The sequence below is a fragment of the Rhinolophus sinicus genome, chromosome 9 (assembly GCF_057876585.1).
Source record: "Rhinolophus sinicus isolate RSI-liver-muscle chromosome 9, RSI-T2T, whole genome shotgun sequence".
NCBI classification, from domain to species: Eukaryota; Metazoa; Chordata; class Mammalia; order Chiroptera; family Rhinolophidae; genus Rhinolophus; species Rhinolophus sinicus.
The window spans coordinates 8,432,140-8,450,220 of NC_142509.1; the positions used below are offsets into that span (position 1 = coordinate 8,432,140).

The 18,081-nt window shown below is 43.9% G+C and overlaps 1 protein-coding gene across 7 annotated transcripts in view; it reads right to left on the reverse strand.

The window, feature by feature from the left end:
- The window catches only part of NTM (neurotrimin), a 1,007,340-nt gene that overhangs the window by 14,612 nt on the left and 974,647 nt on the right, over positions 1–18,081 (reverse strand). For all 7 annotated transcript variants that reach the window (XM_088800814.1, XM_074321816.2, XM_074321817.2 and 4 more), the window contains 3 exons: positions 9,974–10,108; positions 7,925–8,045; positions 2,924–3,075 (listed from right to left, as the gene is read on the reverse strand). In XM_088800814.1, the coding sequence (XP_088656940.1) occupies positions 2,924–3,075; positions 7,925–8,045; positions 9,974–10,108 (408 nt within the window). The remainder of the gene's footprint in view (positions 1–2,923; positions 3,076–7,924; positions 8,046–9,973; positions 10,109–18,081) is intronic.

The window sequence follows — 18,081 nt, forward strand, 5'->3', positions numbered from 1 at the left end:
CTCAGTTGGGTACTGAAGTGGTAACAAAGGACCAAAGTCCTTTTTCAGGTGAGATTTCTGTCTCACATCCCCATTCCATTGTTTCACTTTGGGAGCTTAAATTCAGGAATCTCTGCGTCTAAGGCACAATGGCAGGAACTGGTTCCCCCCAGGAACCATTGTGATTCAGGATTATGGGAGAAGAACTCTCTGAATCCCACGCAATCTCTACAGCTTTAGGGATCAGGTACTCAGAACACTATTGGCCCATAATAAGAAGGGCCACCCTTACCTCCCATTTGGCTTAACTACCCTCAAAGATAGTGGCCATAATAGGAGTCTCCCAGCACCAGCATTCCTTATTTTTCAACTTTCAGGTCAAGTGGAGAGGGTGTGCAGTTGATGAGCAAGTTGGTGGTAAAATAAAGATAATTTAGCTGGCTTTTTGTGATTCTCTGGAAGAATAAACTTCATCACAAAGTCTGTATATTTGCAAAAAGTAAAGACTGCTTTCCAACCTGCTTGATGGACCTAAGCTGAGCGGTCTTTTGATAATGGGAAATGAAATGGAAAACTCCACAATAAGGTGATATTTGTCGAAAGGCCTCATTGATGGTGAGCCTCAATAGTGAGTCTAGGGGCTGCAATGTCTGTACTGGCCTTGGCTGGACCCTACACGTTAATGGGATTTCACTAGTTCCATGGACCCATGTCACCTCTGCAGCATTTCTGTGACAGGCTCCCCAGAAATGCTCTCTCACCTGAGGCTAAAATACTGGTGTCTGTGTGATTAAATTTGGAAAATGCCACAAACTTTTCTCCCTTTTAGGGATTTAGCATGTAAAGGCTCAGAGACTTCCTGCATTAACGGACAACCCCACATTCATCTTGGTTTTACCCAGATGTTTTAAACTTATTTTGACACATACTCTCACTTTTTAATGTATTTGTTAGAGAACCTTGGACTCCAGAAAGCTGGCAATTGTAGGACTGTCCCAAATGCCATATAGGGTGAATGCTGACAGATCAAAGGTGAGGGTGGGGTAGGGTGGGGCAGAGATTTTAATTGCCACCCATAGGTCTGCTGAAAAGAGCAGATTTATGACACATCCTTCACTGCATTTCTTGCACAAATGCCAGTTATTTCACTCTTAAAATTTGCTTTTTATCCCTATCTTCACCTTAAGATGACTGAAGGGAAAGAAGCCAGGGCATTGGGCAGTAGTGATGAAGACAATTGCAAAATCATTTCATGCATCCAAATCAGAAGTGAGGAGGTCAAAGGCGGAGGCAGACTGTTTGTAGGAATCCACTGAGGGTGGAAAGCAGGGCTTTGGAGAGGTGGGTGGGAGAACCAGGGAAAGCCTTAGGTTTGCAAGGGAAGGGAAGGAGGGGCACGTTCGTTTCTATCCTGGCCCTTCTGTTCATGTAGACAGACACCTGCCAAAAAGCCAAAACGGCCTGACAAATGCGAGGGGCAATTAATTATGACTATCCCTGTGTGAGAGATGTCAGACAGATCAATCACTTTAATCACAGCTCCATCCATTCTGAGCACCCAGCTCTGGGATCAAGGGCAGCCTTGCCCTTCTCAGCCCTGTTGGATAAAGCTGGGCTTTGTTTTAAGCACTGGGTAAAAGGGAGCCGGAATGTGATTTGGAAGCAGAGGTGGGACAATGGGGTAGGGCGGGCAGGCCCTGGCGGCAAGCTGGACACACTGTGCATGGAGGGGATGTGGCAGGGCCAGGGAGTAAGGGTGAGGTACTTAAAGCTGTGGGATCACCTGGGGGTTCTCTGAATAAAAGGAATTTATGTTCTTGCCAATTACCTGCTAAATTCCTCACCTTTCCCTCCTCACCACATTCAAGAGTGCTTGTTTACAAGGGAGACTGGGGGTGGGGGTGGGAGTGGTGATTTAATAAATTTAATTTAAAAAAAAATTGAGAAAAAAAAAAAAAAGAAAAAGAAAAATCCCAAGCTAGCTGAACTTGGTGAGATATGGAGGGATTTGCCTCAAAAGCAACCAGAAATTAACCCTGTGGCCAATAGGGAGACCCTGCAACTCCTGAGAGGGGAAGTCATCACCAGAGACCTGATGCTGCAGATGCCCACCCAGGGTCACTCTGTGCAGCTATTCTACCCACAGAACCGGGAGACAACCAGGTCGATAAGGGTGCTGCTTTATTTGCTTCTTTTACTTTTTTCTGGCAGCAATATCATCGCTGTTGTATAATGAATGCACAGCTATTTGTCTTGGCACGTATTAGTTCTTCAATAAATAGTTGTTTAATGAATCAATGCATGAATGACTATGTGATTTCTGTTAGCATGGTGGCTTGGTTGACGAAATAGATCTTAATTCAGCCAGACAACACCTTTTGACACAAATGTAGCACTAAGAAAATCCCTATTTTTCTCTGTTAAGTCTCCCTCTGAAACTGATATTATTGAGGATCCCAAGGTCCATGATTCTATTTTTATAACTATAATTCAGTTTCTCATATGTCCCAACGCCCAGAAAAAGTTTCAGAAATGGTAATATTTCGCATTAATCCACTGAAGAAAGTATTGAAATAGTAAATGTTCCTCTTTGGGCTCTTTACTATTCTATCCAATTATAATCCCCATAGTCAGTTTAGGAGATACCATTGAGGAGAAAAAATTAAATGTTACTTCAACACCCCAAAATCCGTTTCTTCCTGTCTCAGGATTTTTCCCTTTATAGAATGAAACAGGAACATTATTTTTCACTTTTTTCCTTACTCCCAGTATCTACTTTCATACGTGTACTATTGTCTCCCTCCCCTCTCTCATTCCTCTTCTCACTCACTCCTACCTAACTCCTGATTCTCTTCTGCTTTCCCTTCTGGAACTTCCTTCCCAAGACCCCTCCTCTCCATGACCCTTTCCCTCTTTCATTGACCAGATCAAGGCTCAGTCTTACCAAATAGTGTGATGCTGGCATTGGTGTGGCCCAACTTGTTGGAGGCCACACAAGTGTAGTTCCCATAGTCGTGTTCAGAGACATTGAAGAAGATGAGTTTTGAGAGGAAAGGTCTATTTTCCACTTTAACCCCCTTCTTTCCTTCAACCAGTCTGAGGTAAACAAGAGAGAGAACAGGAGAAAAAAAAAAAAAAAAGATGGTTATCTTTTCCTCATATGAAGATGACGGACTCTGGAATTAATGATCATCTCATTTCCCCTTTCTGTCATCATTATAACCACTCCCCACCCACTACACATAAGTTCACCCACAATGACACATATAATTTTATTTCTCCATTGTTATGTGTGTGCCTGGAGAGACTTAATGACATTATACAGATATTCACCTCACTATACAGATATTTAAAATCTCTGAGGGCAGGTGTCTGTAGCAAATATAATGTGGCAGCTGTGTGACATTCAGAGCAATATTATTCGTGAAGTAGGTGCTCAAAAGTGTGGACTTAATTGATGTTGATGATGGTGGTAATGAAGATGGTGATGGTGATGGTGATGATGATGGCAACCATGAAAATGAAAAAACTCAAACTTCAAAGAGAAGAACCACCTGAGGGTCTTGAAAGAACAATGTTTTCAAACACCTGGGTAATAAAAATTTTCCTTAAGAACTTGAGACATTCTACAGATAATACCTTATTTGGGGCATGAATAGGAAACAAGATCATTTTCACATCAGGGAACTCTGAAGGGCTTGGGGGAGGTAACCTGCCCAGAGTATCACAGCAAGGGTTATAGATTCCTGAGAATATGACCCTACAGAGCCGGGACAGTCACCCTGAGCAGTGCATTATGGCAGTTTGTTATGCCACAGGCCTCGTACTGGTAGGAGGGGCCACTAAAGAAATGCTACAGACGGCTAGTGGGGAAAGCAGTTAGAAATACTTATTAGAACCACGGATTCCATTACTGGGTAGAGGGAGAAGGTGGGGAGAAAGCTGCTTTAGGGGTTGGTAGGGCCATATCCTCCATCGCAGGAGGTTGTTAGCAGCCATTCCTATCACAATTGCATGTCTACACAGAAATTATGAGACCAGCTCTCTTCTTTTTAAAAGCTCTGGAATGTCATATTTCAGAGAATGGGCTTTAAGCCAACTCTTTCCTTTCCCTGAAATAATCTGTCTTCTTTGCCCAGAAGCTGAGTCTATGCCATGGGAAAAATGAATACTTGTGGGGGAGATAAATCCTTCCGAATGGAGGATCTCAGGGAACATGGTCACAGACTTAAGCTGCTGGTTTAGGGCCTGGCTGGAGAAGGGTGAGTAGAGGTAAACAATGCTAAGGTTTACACGTATTGGGACAGGCTCAGGGGACATGGGTTGGGGCAAATGGCTGGTATCCGAGTCATCAAACCAAGAAAGACAATATTCAAGGCAGAAATAGTAAGTGAGGCCCAGCAAGATAATGATGAGAAAAATGTTTTGTAAACTATAAAATGTTCAGTATAATATATTTCAACGGAGTTAGACATTGAGAACTCCTGTCTGTCCCTGGGTCACAGTAGGTTTTTGGCATAGAGGGCAGCCACTTTGTCATTATTTGAAGGTGTTATCTCTGTAGGAATACAGAATGACTCTCCCTACTGCCAAAACTTATAGCAACGGTGACCAGAAGAGAAAGCCAGATTCTGGCTTCAGTTTTCACCCAACATCTGTCTCCAGAGAAGTCAGAAGGTTGGTTGGAAGAAGTTTCCTTGCTTTTCATTATGCAGATTTTCCTTGGGGAAGCATTCTTTCTCAGAAGCTGGGGGCAGTGAACTGGCCTGAGTCCATGAACTTCATTAAAATGTGAGCACTGTCTGAATGAAATGAGGTGTCCGGCTGTGTGGCCAGACACCACTGATACATTTCCAGCTTGTTATGTAGACATTGATCCTCTAGGGGGTGCTGTCCAGAGAAGGTGCCACAGCCCACCCATCAGGAGGCTTCTGAGAGCTCCTCAAGCATATTGATCCCGTTTGCCATTTTGGTGCCATTCCGGGGCTGGGGAGGACGCCTTCACATCAGAACCAAGCTGTGAATTAGATTTCAACTCTATAGTGGGGACAGACACTTACTTGAAGCAGCTTCCTGCTTGACAGCTCTGAAATGCCTTTAGCTAAAGAAAGTGCCAGCAGCACTTTGCAGCACTTTGCAGCTTCTGGGATGACACACTTGCCTTTTCTCTATGTGGTCACACATTTCCCCATCCCACACTGCTGCCAGGCTTCAGTGTCTTAATGAACCTGTAGGCTTTTATTGGCCTATGCCCTTGTGGATGGGTAAACCTTATTAACTACAGAATTCCATTTTTGCTCCCTTTGATTGATGACACACGCTGTGGCATGCGATTGAGTGGTGCTACTATGTAGTCAAAAGAAACTTCTACCCTAAATTTTGAGAAAACTGCTGTCCCCATCACATAGTGTCCTTTGATTTGCTTCAGAAGTACACTCATCTCACTGGAAATGTGAGCTATGTTAGAGCCGATCTTCCCCCAGGCAGATGTGATATGCCCTCTGAGACCAGCCTGGAGGAGGTCGCATGCAAGCCTTAGAGGCACAGAAGGGACTGGCAGTGACAAGGACCTCAGAGGCAGGAACGTTTTTGTTGAGCTGGGTACCAGGAGGACAGAAAACTCCAGTCAATGGGAGAACACTGGAAATAAATAAATGAGCAGCAAGTGGAAAACTGACCAGAATTAAAAGGGAGAACAGGAGCCACCCTGAGAACTCAGACAAAGGAAGTGTTAGGTATCTGAATGTTAGAGACCTTGACTTAATGTTAGGTCTTTGAATGTTAGGTCTCAGAGACCTTGACTTACAGACAGAGCCAGGCCTGCAAGAAAACAACAAAATGTCTGCTGGCCTGCACCTGCCGACAGAGCCAAACTTGCGATAACAGAAAATGCCACAAAACAGCTTGCAGGCAGTCAGCATTTTCTGTTCAACCAAGGCTACCCTGTCCGCACAGCCCCTATAAAACTCTCCTCACCTCCTCCTTTGGGGCTGCGATCTCCTCTAGATTCAGCCTGGGCTGTGGCCATCTTTTGCTCAGCCCAACATACCTTTCTCTCTTACAATAAAAACTCGCAACTCGCCTGACCATGCGTGTTCCTTTACCGGCTGACCTATCAGGAAGAATGGAAGCTGCCTGAGCAAGGGGCCTCTGAAAACCCTCCGTGGTGACACGGTCTGGCTTTCTCCTCATGGATAAATACTGGTGTAGACTACAGCCCTCATATGACACAGCAGTCTTGCAAAGCAGAGCTCTCGCCTCCTTTTTCTCACCATTGGGATTTTTTTTTTTTTTGCCTACGGCTTGCTCTACTTTCCTCCACATATTTTAAGATCCTCTTTGCCACATATTTTGCTTGTATTTTCCTTCCATAAAGAATTAGAAAAACAGGATGCAGCTAATTAGATTAGGTTTCTTGAAGACCTAGACACCCAAAGGTTCAGGAACCGACCCGGAAGCTCCATAAAGTTTTTTGTTATTTTTCCCCCCCGATATTAGCATTTCATATAAAAGGTCTTTTAATGAAATGGAGGGTGGGACAAGTGAAGCAGGATTTCTGAGAAAGATAACACCATGTTTATTTATTGGGAAAACACAATTATTCCCTTCTGCTTGATTCCAAATGCTTGGAAAAAGGGGGCGAGCCAACTATTTCTTATCTCTATGAGTTTGTTTCCCTATTTTTGCCTCAGTTCTTTCATCTATAAAATGGGTTAGATGAATACAGTGCACCTCACTGGGGAGCTGTCAGATTCTGTACTGAAAGATGAAAGGGACCGCTTCTGTTTGAAGGGATTATAAGATACAAAGAATCGTATGAGTAAGTGACTTGGTTCTAAGCAAAGTTTAATGACAGACTCAAAGACTGGAAGATCTTTTGGTGTCTGACTGACCCCATAGAGAACGAAACCCCAGCACATTGAAGATTTGCTAAGTCATGTGGGTTACAGTTGGATCCCTCCTGGCCTTGAATTGCTCACACTGCTCTCCTACTCACAGTCCTTTCTTGGTTATTTTTCTTTCTCACTTTCTCAGCCTCCATTACTCCCTCCTCCTTCTCCACCCCACATACACTTCAGGACTTTTTTGTATCAGCCCTTCCCCATTTTTACGAAAGTGTTCTGAATATGAACAGTTCTTGCACATTTACTTGCTGTTCATCCAGCTTAAAAGAGCTATTTGATAAGAGCAACTATCATGCTGCCTGGCTGTACTAAGCTGCTGAACCCTGTGCTAACGTGCCACTTGGTAACTCCTCCCAGGGACAATCTTCAGTGAATCACAACAAATATCCCAATGGTGGCTGCAGCAAGAGAGGGAAAGAAATAGTCCCCTCTCTCTTTTCCTACAGTGACAGTACAAGCTGGGCACAAAGGGAGGGCTAAGTAGGGTCAGGGACTGTTATAAACCAACCCTGACAGTGTCTGCAACTGAACTGAGATCACTACCTACAGGAAAAGCCACTCCCAGCGCCCCTGAGCATTCCTAAGCTTTAATGCAAGCCTGAGAATGTGTTAAAAACAGTTCCAGGCAGAACATATTAATTTCCTGGCCAATAAAAAATCCATGAGCCTTACAATACAAAGCTCCTGGTGGCCTTACTTGTGAGATTTTGCTTTCCTAAAAAAACAAAACAAACAAACAAACAAAAAAAACCACAAACAATGTTTTCTTTTAGGACTCTCGGTTGCGAGTGCTAATTCTGCATGGCAACATTAAACACATAGCTGAAATTCGTTAATATTAAGAAAATACTTGTTTGTATATTGTTTCCCCCCATAGATAGTGGGGATTCAGAAGAGGATTTTATACAAATTCATACGTAACCATCTGGAATCAAAAACCTGGAGACAGAAGAAGGGGAAAGAAAAAAAAAAAAAAATCTGGAAAAGCTTTCTTCTTCTTTGGGGGTCGGGGGTGGGGGAGGGAGGGAGGGAGACTTTACCTTTTGTCATCCTTGTACCACTGGAATTCTGCTGAGGGAACTGCTGAGGCTTCACACTGCAATGTCCCCTTTTGTCCCACGGGGACGCCTGTACCCTTAGCTTCTGAAATATACGGTGGATCTGCAGAGAGAACACATCCTGTAGCATTTGAAAATGCGTTCTGAAGCAAGGCAGGCTGCCTCACCCACGGACTTTCTTTTTTACGCTTCGGTCTACCTCTGCTTACGCGAGCTGACAAATTACTAATTGTGCCAGATAACGAAAACATTCAATGTTGTGCTAAGGAAAAGCTTGGTCTTCCTAGCATGTCATGCTTCTGTTCCCCTCTGTACAGAGGTGGAATACCCAGGTATTCAGGCCTATTTCCTGTTTTAACTTTCATAGGGTGATGCCAACTCATCAGCCCTACACTCCATGGGTTGACAGTCAGCACCTTTAATCAGCCTGATAGAATTTCTGCACACCAGGCTCTTGCTAGAGTATATAACCTCAAACTATTCAATTCCCATCAAAACTTCAGTTACAAGAAATAATATTCACAGAGAATTGCCTGAAGCATCAGTCATTCTTTTAGGTATTCTAAAATGGATTCCTATATCGAGCCAGACCAAACTAGACCTATATACTTGGCCTTAATTCATTTGAAGTCTTTACCTAACAACCCACGTCAATTCCCACAGTTTGCAGTGACGTGTATTATGAAAAACAGCTATAACAAACTTGCCATTCTATTAAATGCAGAAATACTGTATGCAATGTTATTGATTATATCTCAAAGTGCTTTATTTGTGAAGACCCTAAAGATAAAATTCTCCCCAGGTTTCAGTACCAGGAACAGAACTGTTTTGCCCAAGCAACTAGTATGCTTTTATTTTACAGACATAAACCTTAAAACTGATGTTTCCTCTCTTTGCTTTAGCAACTCAAAACCAAATTCTGGATCCACATCTAACTACCTGGGGTGTATATTTCCTGTGCCAATTTATCCCCAGCTTTCATTTATTTTTCTAAATATATTTTTTCTTCACTTATATTTCCTAACTCTTTAGGTTGGTCTTTATTAACTGTCATTTAAGTCATTTAAGTCCCTTTAAAAAAATCATGGTAGGGTACAAAAAAAGGTAGCATTGTTATACCTATTTTCTAGACTCTTAAAGTGTTTTGTATTAATTAGGGTCTAATTGTAATAGAAACCAAAATATTAAAATAAAGAATGAGTAATCACCAACACCCAATAGTTTTCCTCTACCTCCTCCCACTCAAATTTGGAAGAGAAAAGGATTCCTATTTGCCAGTTTAGTTCTTGGGTTCTATGCTGGCATAAGACTTCCTGGAATGGAGACAGCAGAGAAAACGTTTGCAATGTCATGGAGAACTGAGTGTACACAATGAGGAATCAAAACGGGATGCGTGAGACAGAGGCGGGGAAGTTGCGTAGGATCAATGTCAGAGAGCGTGTGGTCGGTTGATAAAAGAGAACAAGTGGTCTAGGGCAGTGTCCTCCACATCTTTGGATTCTGTATTTCTATTAGTCAAAATCAGGGTTTGAGATATGTGTCTGTTTATTTATATTTAAAATATGAATGCATACATATGTCAACATATATAATTGTAAATGGATGAGGTAAAATAAACATACTGTCAATAGATATTGTAACGTTTCCTTGATACACATGGTAGTTTTGCTCCCCATTGTGGAGACCACTGGTCTAAAGAAAGAGAAGCTTGGGGACATCATGAGTAAAGTATGAGAAAAATTAGGATGTAAAGACATATTTATATAAATTGTACATTGAATGCCCTTTAATGATCTTCTAGGAATGTATAAATCAAGTTTGGGATAATATGAAATTACATTCAGCTATAATTTTTTTTTTAATTAGAGTTTGAAATTGTTTCTCTTGAAAACAGCGAGTAGACAATGATACCACATTGTTTCCCATCCTGAGCCAGCAGTTGACTCTGCAATCCAGCTCTTTGTTGCGGCCACAACAGCAGCCAGCCTGCCTCACATACATACAGAGCGGTGGGTTTGTGGGACCACTTACAGTTCACGGTGACCTTTACTCTCCGTACCACTGGTGCAGCCACATCGTTGGAGGCGCTGCACTCGTAGTCCCCAGACTGCTCTCTGGTGATGCCCTGGATTTCCAAGTATTCATCTTCACTCACAAAGCCCACAGCTGCAGGAGAAGGTGTGACGAAGTAGGAGGGAAAGAAAAACGAGGTATAAACTTAGAAAACACAGTACAAAATGGCTGTGTCTGCAGAGAATCGTGCCGCTTCTAAGTTCAGATTTTTAAGAACTATGCCGATTCACCCTACACCCCTCTTTTACCACTTCCTATCAATGTTTCACTATCAATGTTTCCTTAGTTCCCCAAGGACCAGGTGAAATGCTTGTGTTTCTACTTGGACTAAACACTACCTAGAGAATTACTGGTCCTCAATAAGTGATTAATACTTTTGACATTCACACAGCCCGGGTCTTACAAAGCACTCAAGCTCTGGGATCTGAGTTAGGCACCTTAGACGCATATTAATTCTTTCTGATCCCCCAGTGTCATTTAGACTGAACATTGAAGTGTGGAGCTAATGACTGCATCCCAGACCATGAATTAATTAAAAAATACCACAATAGTAGTTATACACATATGCATGTACACACACACACACACACACACACACACACACACACACACACACACATCACAAAAAGCAGTGGAAACGCTAATAGAACAAATTTTAACTTCTGTTTTCAGAGTTAGACAGTCAGTATGATAAGCAAAAGTCAATTTTCTAAACTTTGATTATCTAGAGCTTAGGTACAAGATCTTGAAGACAAACCAGCAACGGGGACTCCAAACTCTAACCACAAACATATCAGAAAATAAAGATCAAGAAGACGTGGCTATAAATCTTACTCTGTCACTTCATCCTCCTCAGAATGAGTTTCTGTATTGAAAAATTATGAATAATAACAACCCTCTACCTACTAGACTTCCCATCTGAGGTCTGGCCATGAGCATTTGATTATAGAAAGACCGTGACATTAAAGCCTAATAGATGGATTTCATGGTTTTCTCTGATAGTTGCCCTGAGTTCCAGCGTCCTTGCAGAAAGACAATGGAGAAAAAAGTTATGCTTCCATCCCAGGATTATCTTCCCTCCTCTGTTAAAAGAAGTAACCAGCATGGTGATATATTTTATAATATAAGCTGGGATAGTTTTAGGAGTAAAATGGGGTGTTATTATGGGGCAACAGGCATTAGTTGAGACTGTCACAAGCAACTGAGAGACATTTCCCCAGACATAATATACATACAATTCTAATACCTCAAGGTTTGTTTGGATGACAAATGAAAACGAAAACAAAAACTATGTATATAATGAAAGAACTTGGAAAATGGTCATGTGCTGCATACCTGTTGCTTTAGTTAGTGATCCTGTAATCTGCCTGGCGGCACAGACTCAGGTGGAATGAAGCTATATTAATATGAGAGACTCCACATGAGTAGAAAGGGAAGCAAAGAACATTCCCTCCAGGTGATAAAACCTCTCTGTAACACGACATGTATCTGCTGATTCAAAGCATGAAAATAACAACAGTAAAAAACTAATATAATACAAATAATGATGTGTGTGGTACAACTTACAGTTGTATTTGGTCTGTGACACTGTTAAGGTCACCATTTTTGTCAAGATAACAGTAGTAATGGTGTCATGCTGGGTGTCAGGCAGGGTCTCAGCTCCCACTCCTCACATAAGAAAGCAGGACATAGTGAGGCCAAAAAGGAACACCCACAGAGCCATAGGTAGGGGAATCATACCACTATAGTTTCGCTGGCGGCTGGGTTGGAAACACAGGAAGCAGGAGCCACACGATCCACAACCTGCCGTCCACTTCTCTCTGCCAACCAACCTCACTTGCTAGCTGCAATCCGCCGTGCTAACTGCAATCTACTCTTGCTAGCTCAGCCACCATCTTCTTGCTAGCCCCCATTTGCTGCTAGTGTAGCCACAGCAGTTATATTAGTGGCCAATGGCTCACTGGTTACAGCTGATGGCCAACTAGCCACAGCTGATGGCCATCTACTACTCGAGTGAGCACCTGTCCATGTGAGGGCGAGAGCCTGGAAATTGAACTCCTGGCTCTGTCCTCACAGATGGCAATGACAACTAATAATGAAAAAACTACCTTGAAAAAAAAAGCCACTACCTGCCCAACTCTGCCACCACTCCTTGGACATGATAACTCTGTGCCACCATCCAGTAATAAGCCCACTCTGAGCATTTCTTCATGTATCTTCACTCCATATGGAGCCTACAGTATACATGTGGAGACTCTCTTGCCTCTAATACCTACAGAAGAGCAAAAGAGGAGCCTGTATCTACTAAAGCAGCAAGCAAGAGTTATTAAATTCACAGGAAAAACCAGGAACATGTTAATAAAGTAGAAAACAGAGCCAAAAAGTTCAGGATATGGAGAGGACAGTCAACATTAACCCATAGGAACTCTTAGTCCCAACCAGTAAGAACTTTCTAATTGTCACAGTAGCCTTTGTTACTATTTTCTAAGCATCTTTAGGAGAAAAAGTACTAACTTTGATTTGAGAAAGGCTGGAGAAAATAAGGAGAAAAGGTTTAAATGCAGAATTTGTGATTCCTTTTATCTTGTTGTTGTTTATTTGTTACTAGACTGAAGCCTACACTTGTCAGATCTTTCCCTGCTAGAATGCTATAATTACTGCATAAAGCATCTCGGAGACCAGTGTCACACTTAATATTCCCATTAATTTTAAATGGTAGTCCTTGGTACATATGTGTGGCAATTGGTGTCATATTTTAATTAGGCTTGCCCTACACCATCTGAAATTAATAATAGCTTGAATTACCAGTGTAATTTATAAATTAACAGTGCCGTAGCATTATGAAATAAATTAGTTCTGGACAGCTGTTTCTGGACTGAGCTCCAGTGTCAGAGCAGTGACTGGTAGGACTTTAGATCTCCTGGAAGGCTGTGTATCACACCATCAAAGCAGGGAAACAAAACAACACAGGGTTCTCTGGTTCTTCTGTTCTTTTCTCCAACTAAAGACCAAGCATCTGTTTTAATTCTACCGTTCAAATATGGTCTTGTGTGACCACAGTAAGTTTTAGAGGGACCCAGCTTGGATGAGCTTAAGGACATCCAAATGGAGAAGTAGTGGGGATTACGGGCATAGACTGAAGTGCAAGTTCACAAATATCAGGGTAATCACAATCAAGAGCTCATCAAGCTTTCTGTGCAGACATGTGTATTAGTGTATGTGTGATTCAGCCAGTCTCATGGCTGGAAGGAAGTTGGACAACTTAAGATTTGGGGAAGGTATGTGTTCTCCACTGATCCAGATTTGTGTTACCAAAGGGAGGGGATTTACACTTAGGTCATGTGCAAAAACCAATGAGGCTTAATTTTACTATCATGTGTTCCGCAAACCAAATGTAGAATTATAGAAATGTCATAATGACTCCGTTACTCACCAACTATTATATGTTTATTTTCTTACTCAGTTGGGTAAGGCATGTGAAAAATAATTTGTATGTAGTAAAATGCTTTATATATTTTAGCTTTCATTGCCATTATTTTTACTCTTCTCCCCACATACTTTTTTCTCTACCAGAAGCATAGATGGCAAAACCAGAGAGAAAGATAATCAGTGTATATATAACAAATTAAACTTTGAACCATAAGAAATGAGGTTCCTATAGATGCTGACTATGACAAACAAACAAACAAAACAGAAATAAAAAATATATACTACACTGAAATCTGAATTTATAGAGTTAATGATTCAAGGAAAGTTTTCCTTTAACACTGTTTGTACTCTGGCTATGACATGATCAATGCTTTATCACTCCTATGAAGCTCTTACAAAGAATATTAGAGGGAAAAAAAAAGATCAACAGAGCATACTTTTTAAAGTGCTAAAGGAAATTCTTGGTTAAGAGCTACAGTAAGGAAAAGGCAAATCACTTGATAAAACCCTATGAAAAGGAATTCTTCATGGTCAATAGCTTCTCACTTATAACTCTTTCTAAAGAAAACATATCCTTGGATAGAAATGACACACTCGTCTTCCTAAAATATCCCCTTTATCATGTCACACCTCTTCAGACACTAAAAATGGTTCCCTATTTTCTGTAACATCAAACACAAGCTCCACATCCTTATCAAAGCCCTTCATAAGCAGCCCCAAACTACCCACCCGAGTTTATCTCACATTAGTGCCAAGAGGAAGGCAACCGATCATCATGGTAAAAAGCAAAAGTTTGGGATCAGATAAACCCTATCCTCTACCTTCAAGTTTCATGATGTGTTAAGTTTCCTAACTCCTGGAGCCACTGTTTCTTCATCTCTACAACACAGAGTAATATGTCCTACCTCTAGGGTTGCTTTGAGAATTGAATGCACCTGGAATGCAGTTGGTATAGCAAAAAGCACGTGATAAGGTTTTTACAGGTGTTACACACTATAACCATCATTATCATCACTACCACCATTACCACAGCTCTTTTTTTAAAGCAATTGCTATTTATTTATTTTTTATTTTTATTAAAATGTAGTTAATATACAATATTATATTAGTTTCAGGTGTACAACATAGTTATTCAACATTTATATATATAAAGACGTGATCGCCATGGTAAGTCCTGCAACCATCTGACACTGTAAGATGCTATCACAATATTATTGACTATATTCCCTATGCTGTACATTACATCTTTATGACATCAATTTTATAACTGGAAATTTGTAACTTTTACTATTCTTCACTTTTTTTGCCGTTACCCCCACTCCTTTCTCCTCTGGCAACCATCAGTTTGTCCTTTATGTCTATGAGTCTGTTTCTGTTTTGTTCATTTGTTTTGTGTTTTTAGTTCCACATATAAGTGAGATCACATGGTATTTTTTCCTTCTATGTCTAACTTATTTCACTTAGCATAATGCCCTTGTGGGGACAGAGCCCCAGAGAGTAGTTTACAGGCTCTCGGCCTCACGTGAAGGGGTACTGGCTCGGGTGGTGATTGGCCATCGGCTGTGGCCGGTTAGCCGATTGGCCGCTGGTATAACTGCTGCGGCTACGAAGGATTGCCGAGGAGCCGAGCAGAGCCGAAGAGAGCGGAAGAGGAGGGCCGAGGAGAGCGGAAGAGGAGAGCCAAGAGAGAGGAACAGAGGAGAGAGTGGAGAAGAGTCGTCGGTCGGTCAGTTGGCGGAAAAGCGGACGGCAGGTCGGCGTCCGGTGGGCCCAGCCTCCAGTGAGACCGTGGTGGTATGACTCCCCTACCTATGGCTCCGTGGGTGTTCCTTGTTGGCCTCACCATATCCTGCGTTCTTATGTGAGGAGCGGGACCAGAGACCCCGCAGGCCGCCCCGCCTGAAAGATGGCGCGGCGAGAAGGCCTCCGCGCACGACAAATGGCGCAGCGAGCAGGGTATGGTGTCGGCTGAAACTCTCCAGAATGTACTGGAGCAGTTTACATGTATAAAAGCTCAGCTTCGTAAGCAGAGTGCGGTGCCGGCCAAAACCTACCAAAGCATGGTGGAGCGGTTTGTTCGTGTGAGAGCCCAGCTTCGGGAGGCCCATGAGGAGCGACACTGGGAACGGGAGGCGTGGTCTGCCTGGGAGACTGGAGCCTCCAGCTGGCATACCACCTTCTTGGACATAGAAGGCGGTGTCCTCCTTTTGTTGATCTGCTGTGGCCTTAGGATCCGAAGCTTGTGGATAGCTTACAAGGAGGCCTCCACCCACTCAGACACCTGGCACGGTGAGCAAGATTCCGACCAGGTAGGAATGGTGTCTGACTCTGGGCAGGAGGACGTGTGGCCCCCACAGAGTGTATGGTGTTCGGTGGCCACTGTTCTCAAGAGTTGGACCCCCAAGGAGGGGTGGGAGGACATGGACGGCTCTCCGGCCAACGTGGAGAGGGCCCTGCAGGCTCTGGCTGAGCGGCTGCCGGAGGAGGAGAAGGCTACAGCCGGCCGCGTAGGCTGGATGTTCCTCATGGCCTTGAGTCTCAACACGGAAAATGGACTTAATGAAAGGGCCCAGGTGCCTGACCAGGTGTCCCGGTTGGAAGCGCTGGAAGCCCGGGTCCGCCTATTAGAACAGGGGCCCCAAGGTGGAGACTCTGAGGCAGAGGCAGAGGAAGCGAGTGGAGACAATGTAGCTCCCAACACCCAAGCCCGGCCCATCATGAAGCACAAGGTAAAGCATAAGCAACCTTTGGGCCCCGGGGGCCTTGCTGCCGGCAACCCAGCTGTGACTGAGTTCACAACCTACACCCCTTACACTCCCACTGAGCTGCAGGAGCTGGGGAGGCGGTACAGACAGTGCCCTGGAGAGCCAGTCTCAGCTTGGCTATTACGTTTATGGGATGAGGGAGCAGACAACATTCTCTGCTCCCCAGGCGAGATGGAAAAGCTAGCCTTCATGACAGTGCATCTGTCCCTGCGACAAAGGTTACAAAACTGCCATAGGTTGGCCAACAACCAGGGCAACCATTCTCTAATGGCGTGGCTCACTGCTGCGGTACGCACAGCGTGGGAACAGGCTGGCGAGCTGTGAGTCAATGGCAGTCATATACAGAACTTACGCAAATAATCCGTGAAATGGGTATGAGACATGCCATTTTTAACCTCAACATGCAGGGCCCAGATGATGAGCTTTTTACTGCCAGCATGAGAGATCTGGTTTTGGATACTGCACCTGCGAGTGCTTTTGGATCCTTGGTTGCTATTCTTACACCGTATGTAGGGCGGCAGATCCATGAAGTTACAACTGCCATGGCCACCCTAGGGGATGTTGAAAGCTGGAGGCGAAGGAAGTTAAGACAGGAGGTCCACACAGTTGAGACCTGGAAGCCCAAATCAAAGGTAAAGGGCGAGGTCGCGGGCCTCAGAGAGTAACACGCGCACAGATGTGGCGTGATCTCGTGGCAGCAGGGGTCGATAGGAAGAAAATAGACCAACAACCCAATGCACTCCTGCTGGAACTTTGGAAACAGTTGCGTCCGGAACAGCAATTCCGGAGAAGCATAAAGGAGGAGTCTGGGAAAGCGCGACCCGTGTCCCTCCAGTACTTCATGCAGCCACTTGAGGCCGACTCCTTTCAGCTTGATTAGGGCCAAGGTACCCAGTCAGAGGGGACGAGCAGGGACCGGAGGCCCCACGTGGAACTGTCCATACATTGGTCCCCTTCGAATGTACAGGGGGTTTTGGCTCTAGTTGACACTGGTGCTGACTGCAGTCTCGTTTACGGGAACCCAGAACTGTTCCCCGGACCAGCAGTCTGCATTGATGGCTACGGGGGAAAAACTGTGACTGTGAAAGCCGTTTCCTTACCACTGGGTATAGGAAGGCTTCCTCCTCGTACCTACAAGGTTTATGTCTCCCCTGTTCCAGAATATATTCTAGGGGTGGACGTGCTACATGGCCTCAGCTTACAGACGTCGGTAGGAGAGTTCCGTCTCCGGATCCCGGTGGTGAAAGCGGTAACACGCAGGCATGCTCACCACCCTCCTCAAGTGTTGCCACAGCCCTGGCACGTGGTTACAGTGCGACAGTACCGCCTGCCAGGAGGACAGGAGGAGATTGGTCGTACAATATTGGAGTTGGAAAAGGCACATATAGTGAGGCCAACGCACAGTCCCTTTAACTCCCCAGTATGGCCTGTCAAGAAGCCAGATGGGACCTGGCGAATGACTGTGGACTATAGGGAGTTAAATAAGGTGACGCCACCCTTGCACGCTGCAGTGCCTTCAATACATGATTTAATGGATCGTCTGACTGTCCGCCTGGGGACATATCACTATGTAGTGGACTTGGCCCTGGCAGGTCAAAAACCCCCACTGTCAGTGGTTGGGTCTGATAGCCCCATGGGGGGCTGGTTTGACTCATGATTTGCAAGTGATGCCAGGGGTGGTGGCTGAGTGGCCACCACAAGTGACTGTAGTATACAGAGGTCCCGATACCAGGATGATTTTGCGAGGAAACTATGTGCTCTCACTATGGCCTATTATGGGGTCCCCTGTTCTGTTACATGTTGAAACTATGCAAGGGACCCCAAGTACTGCCATAAAGGTCTGGTACCACAAACCAGGAAAGGTGCCAGTGG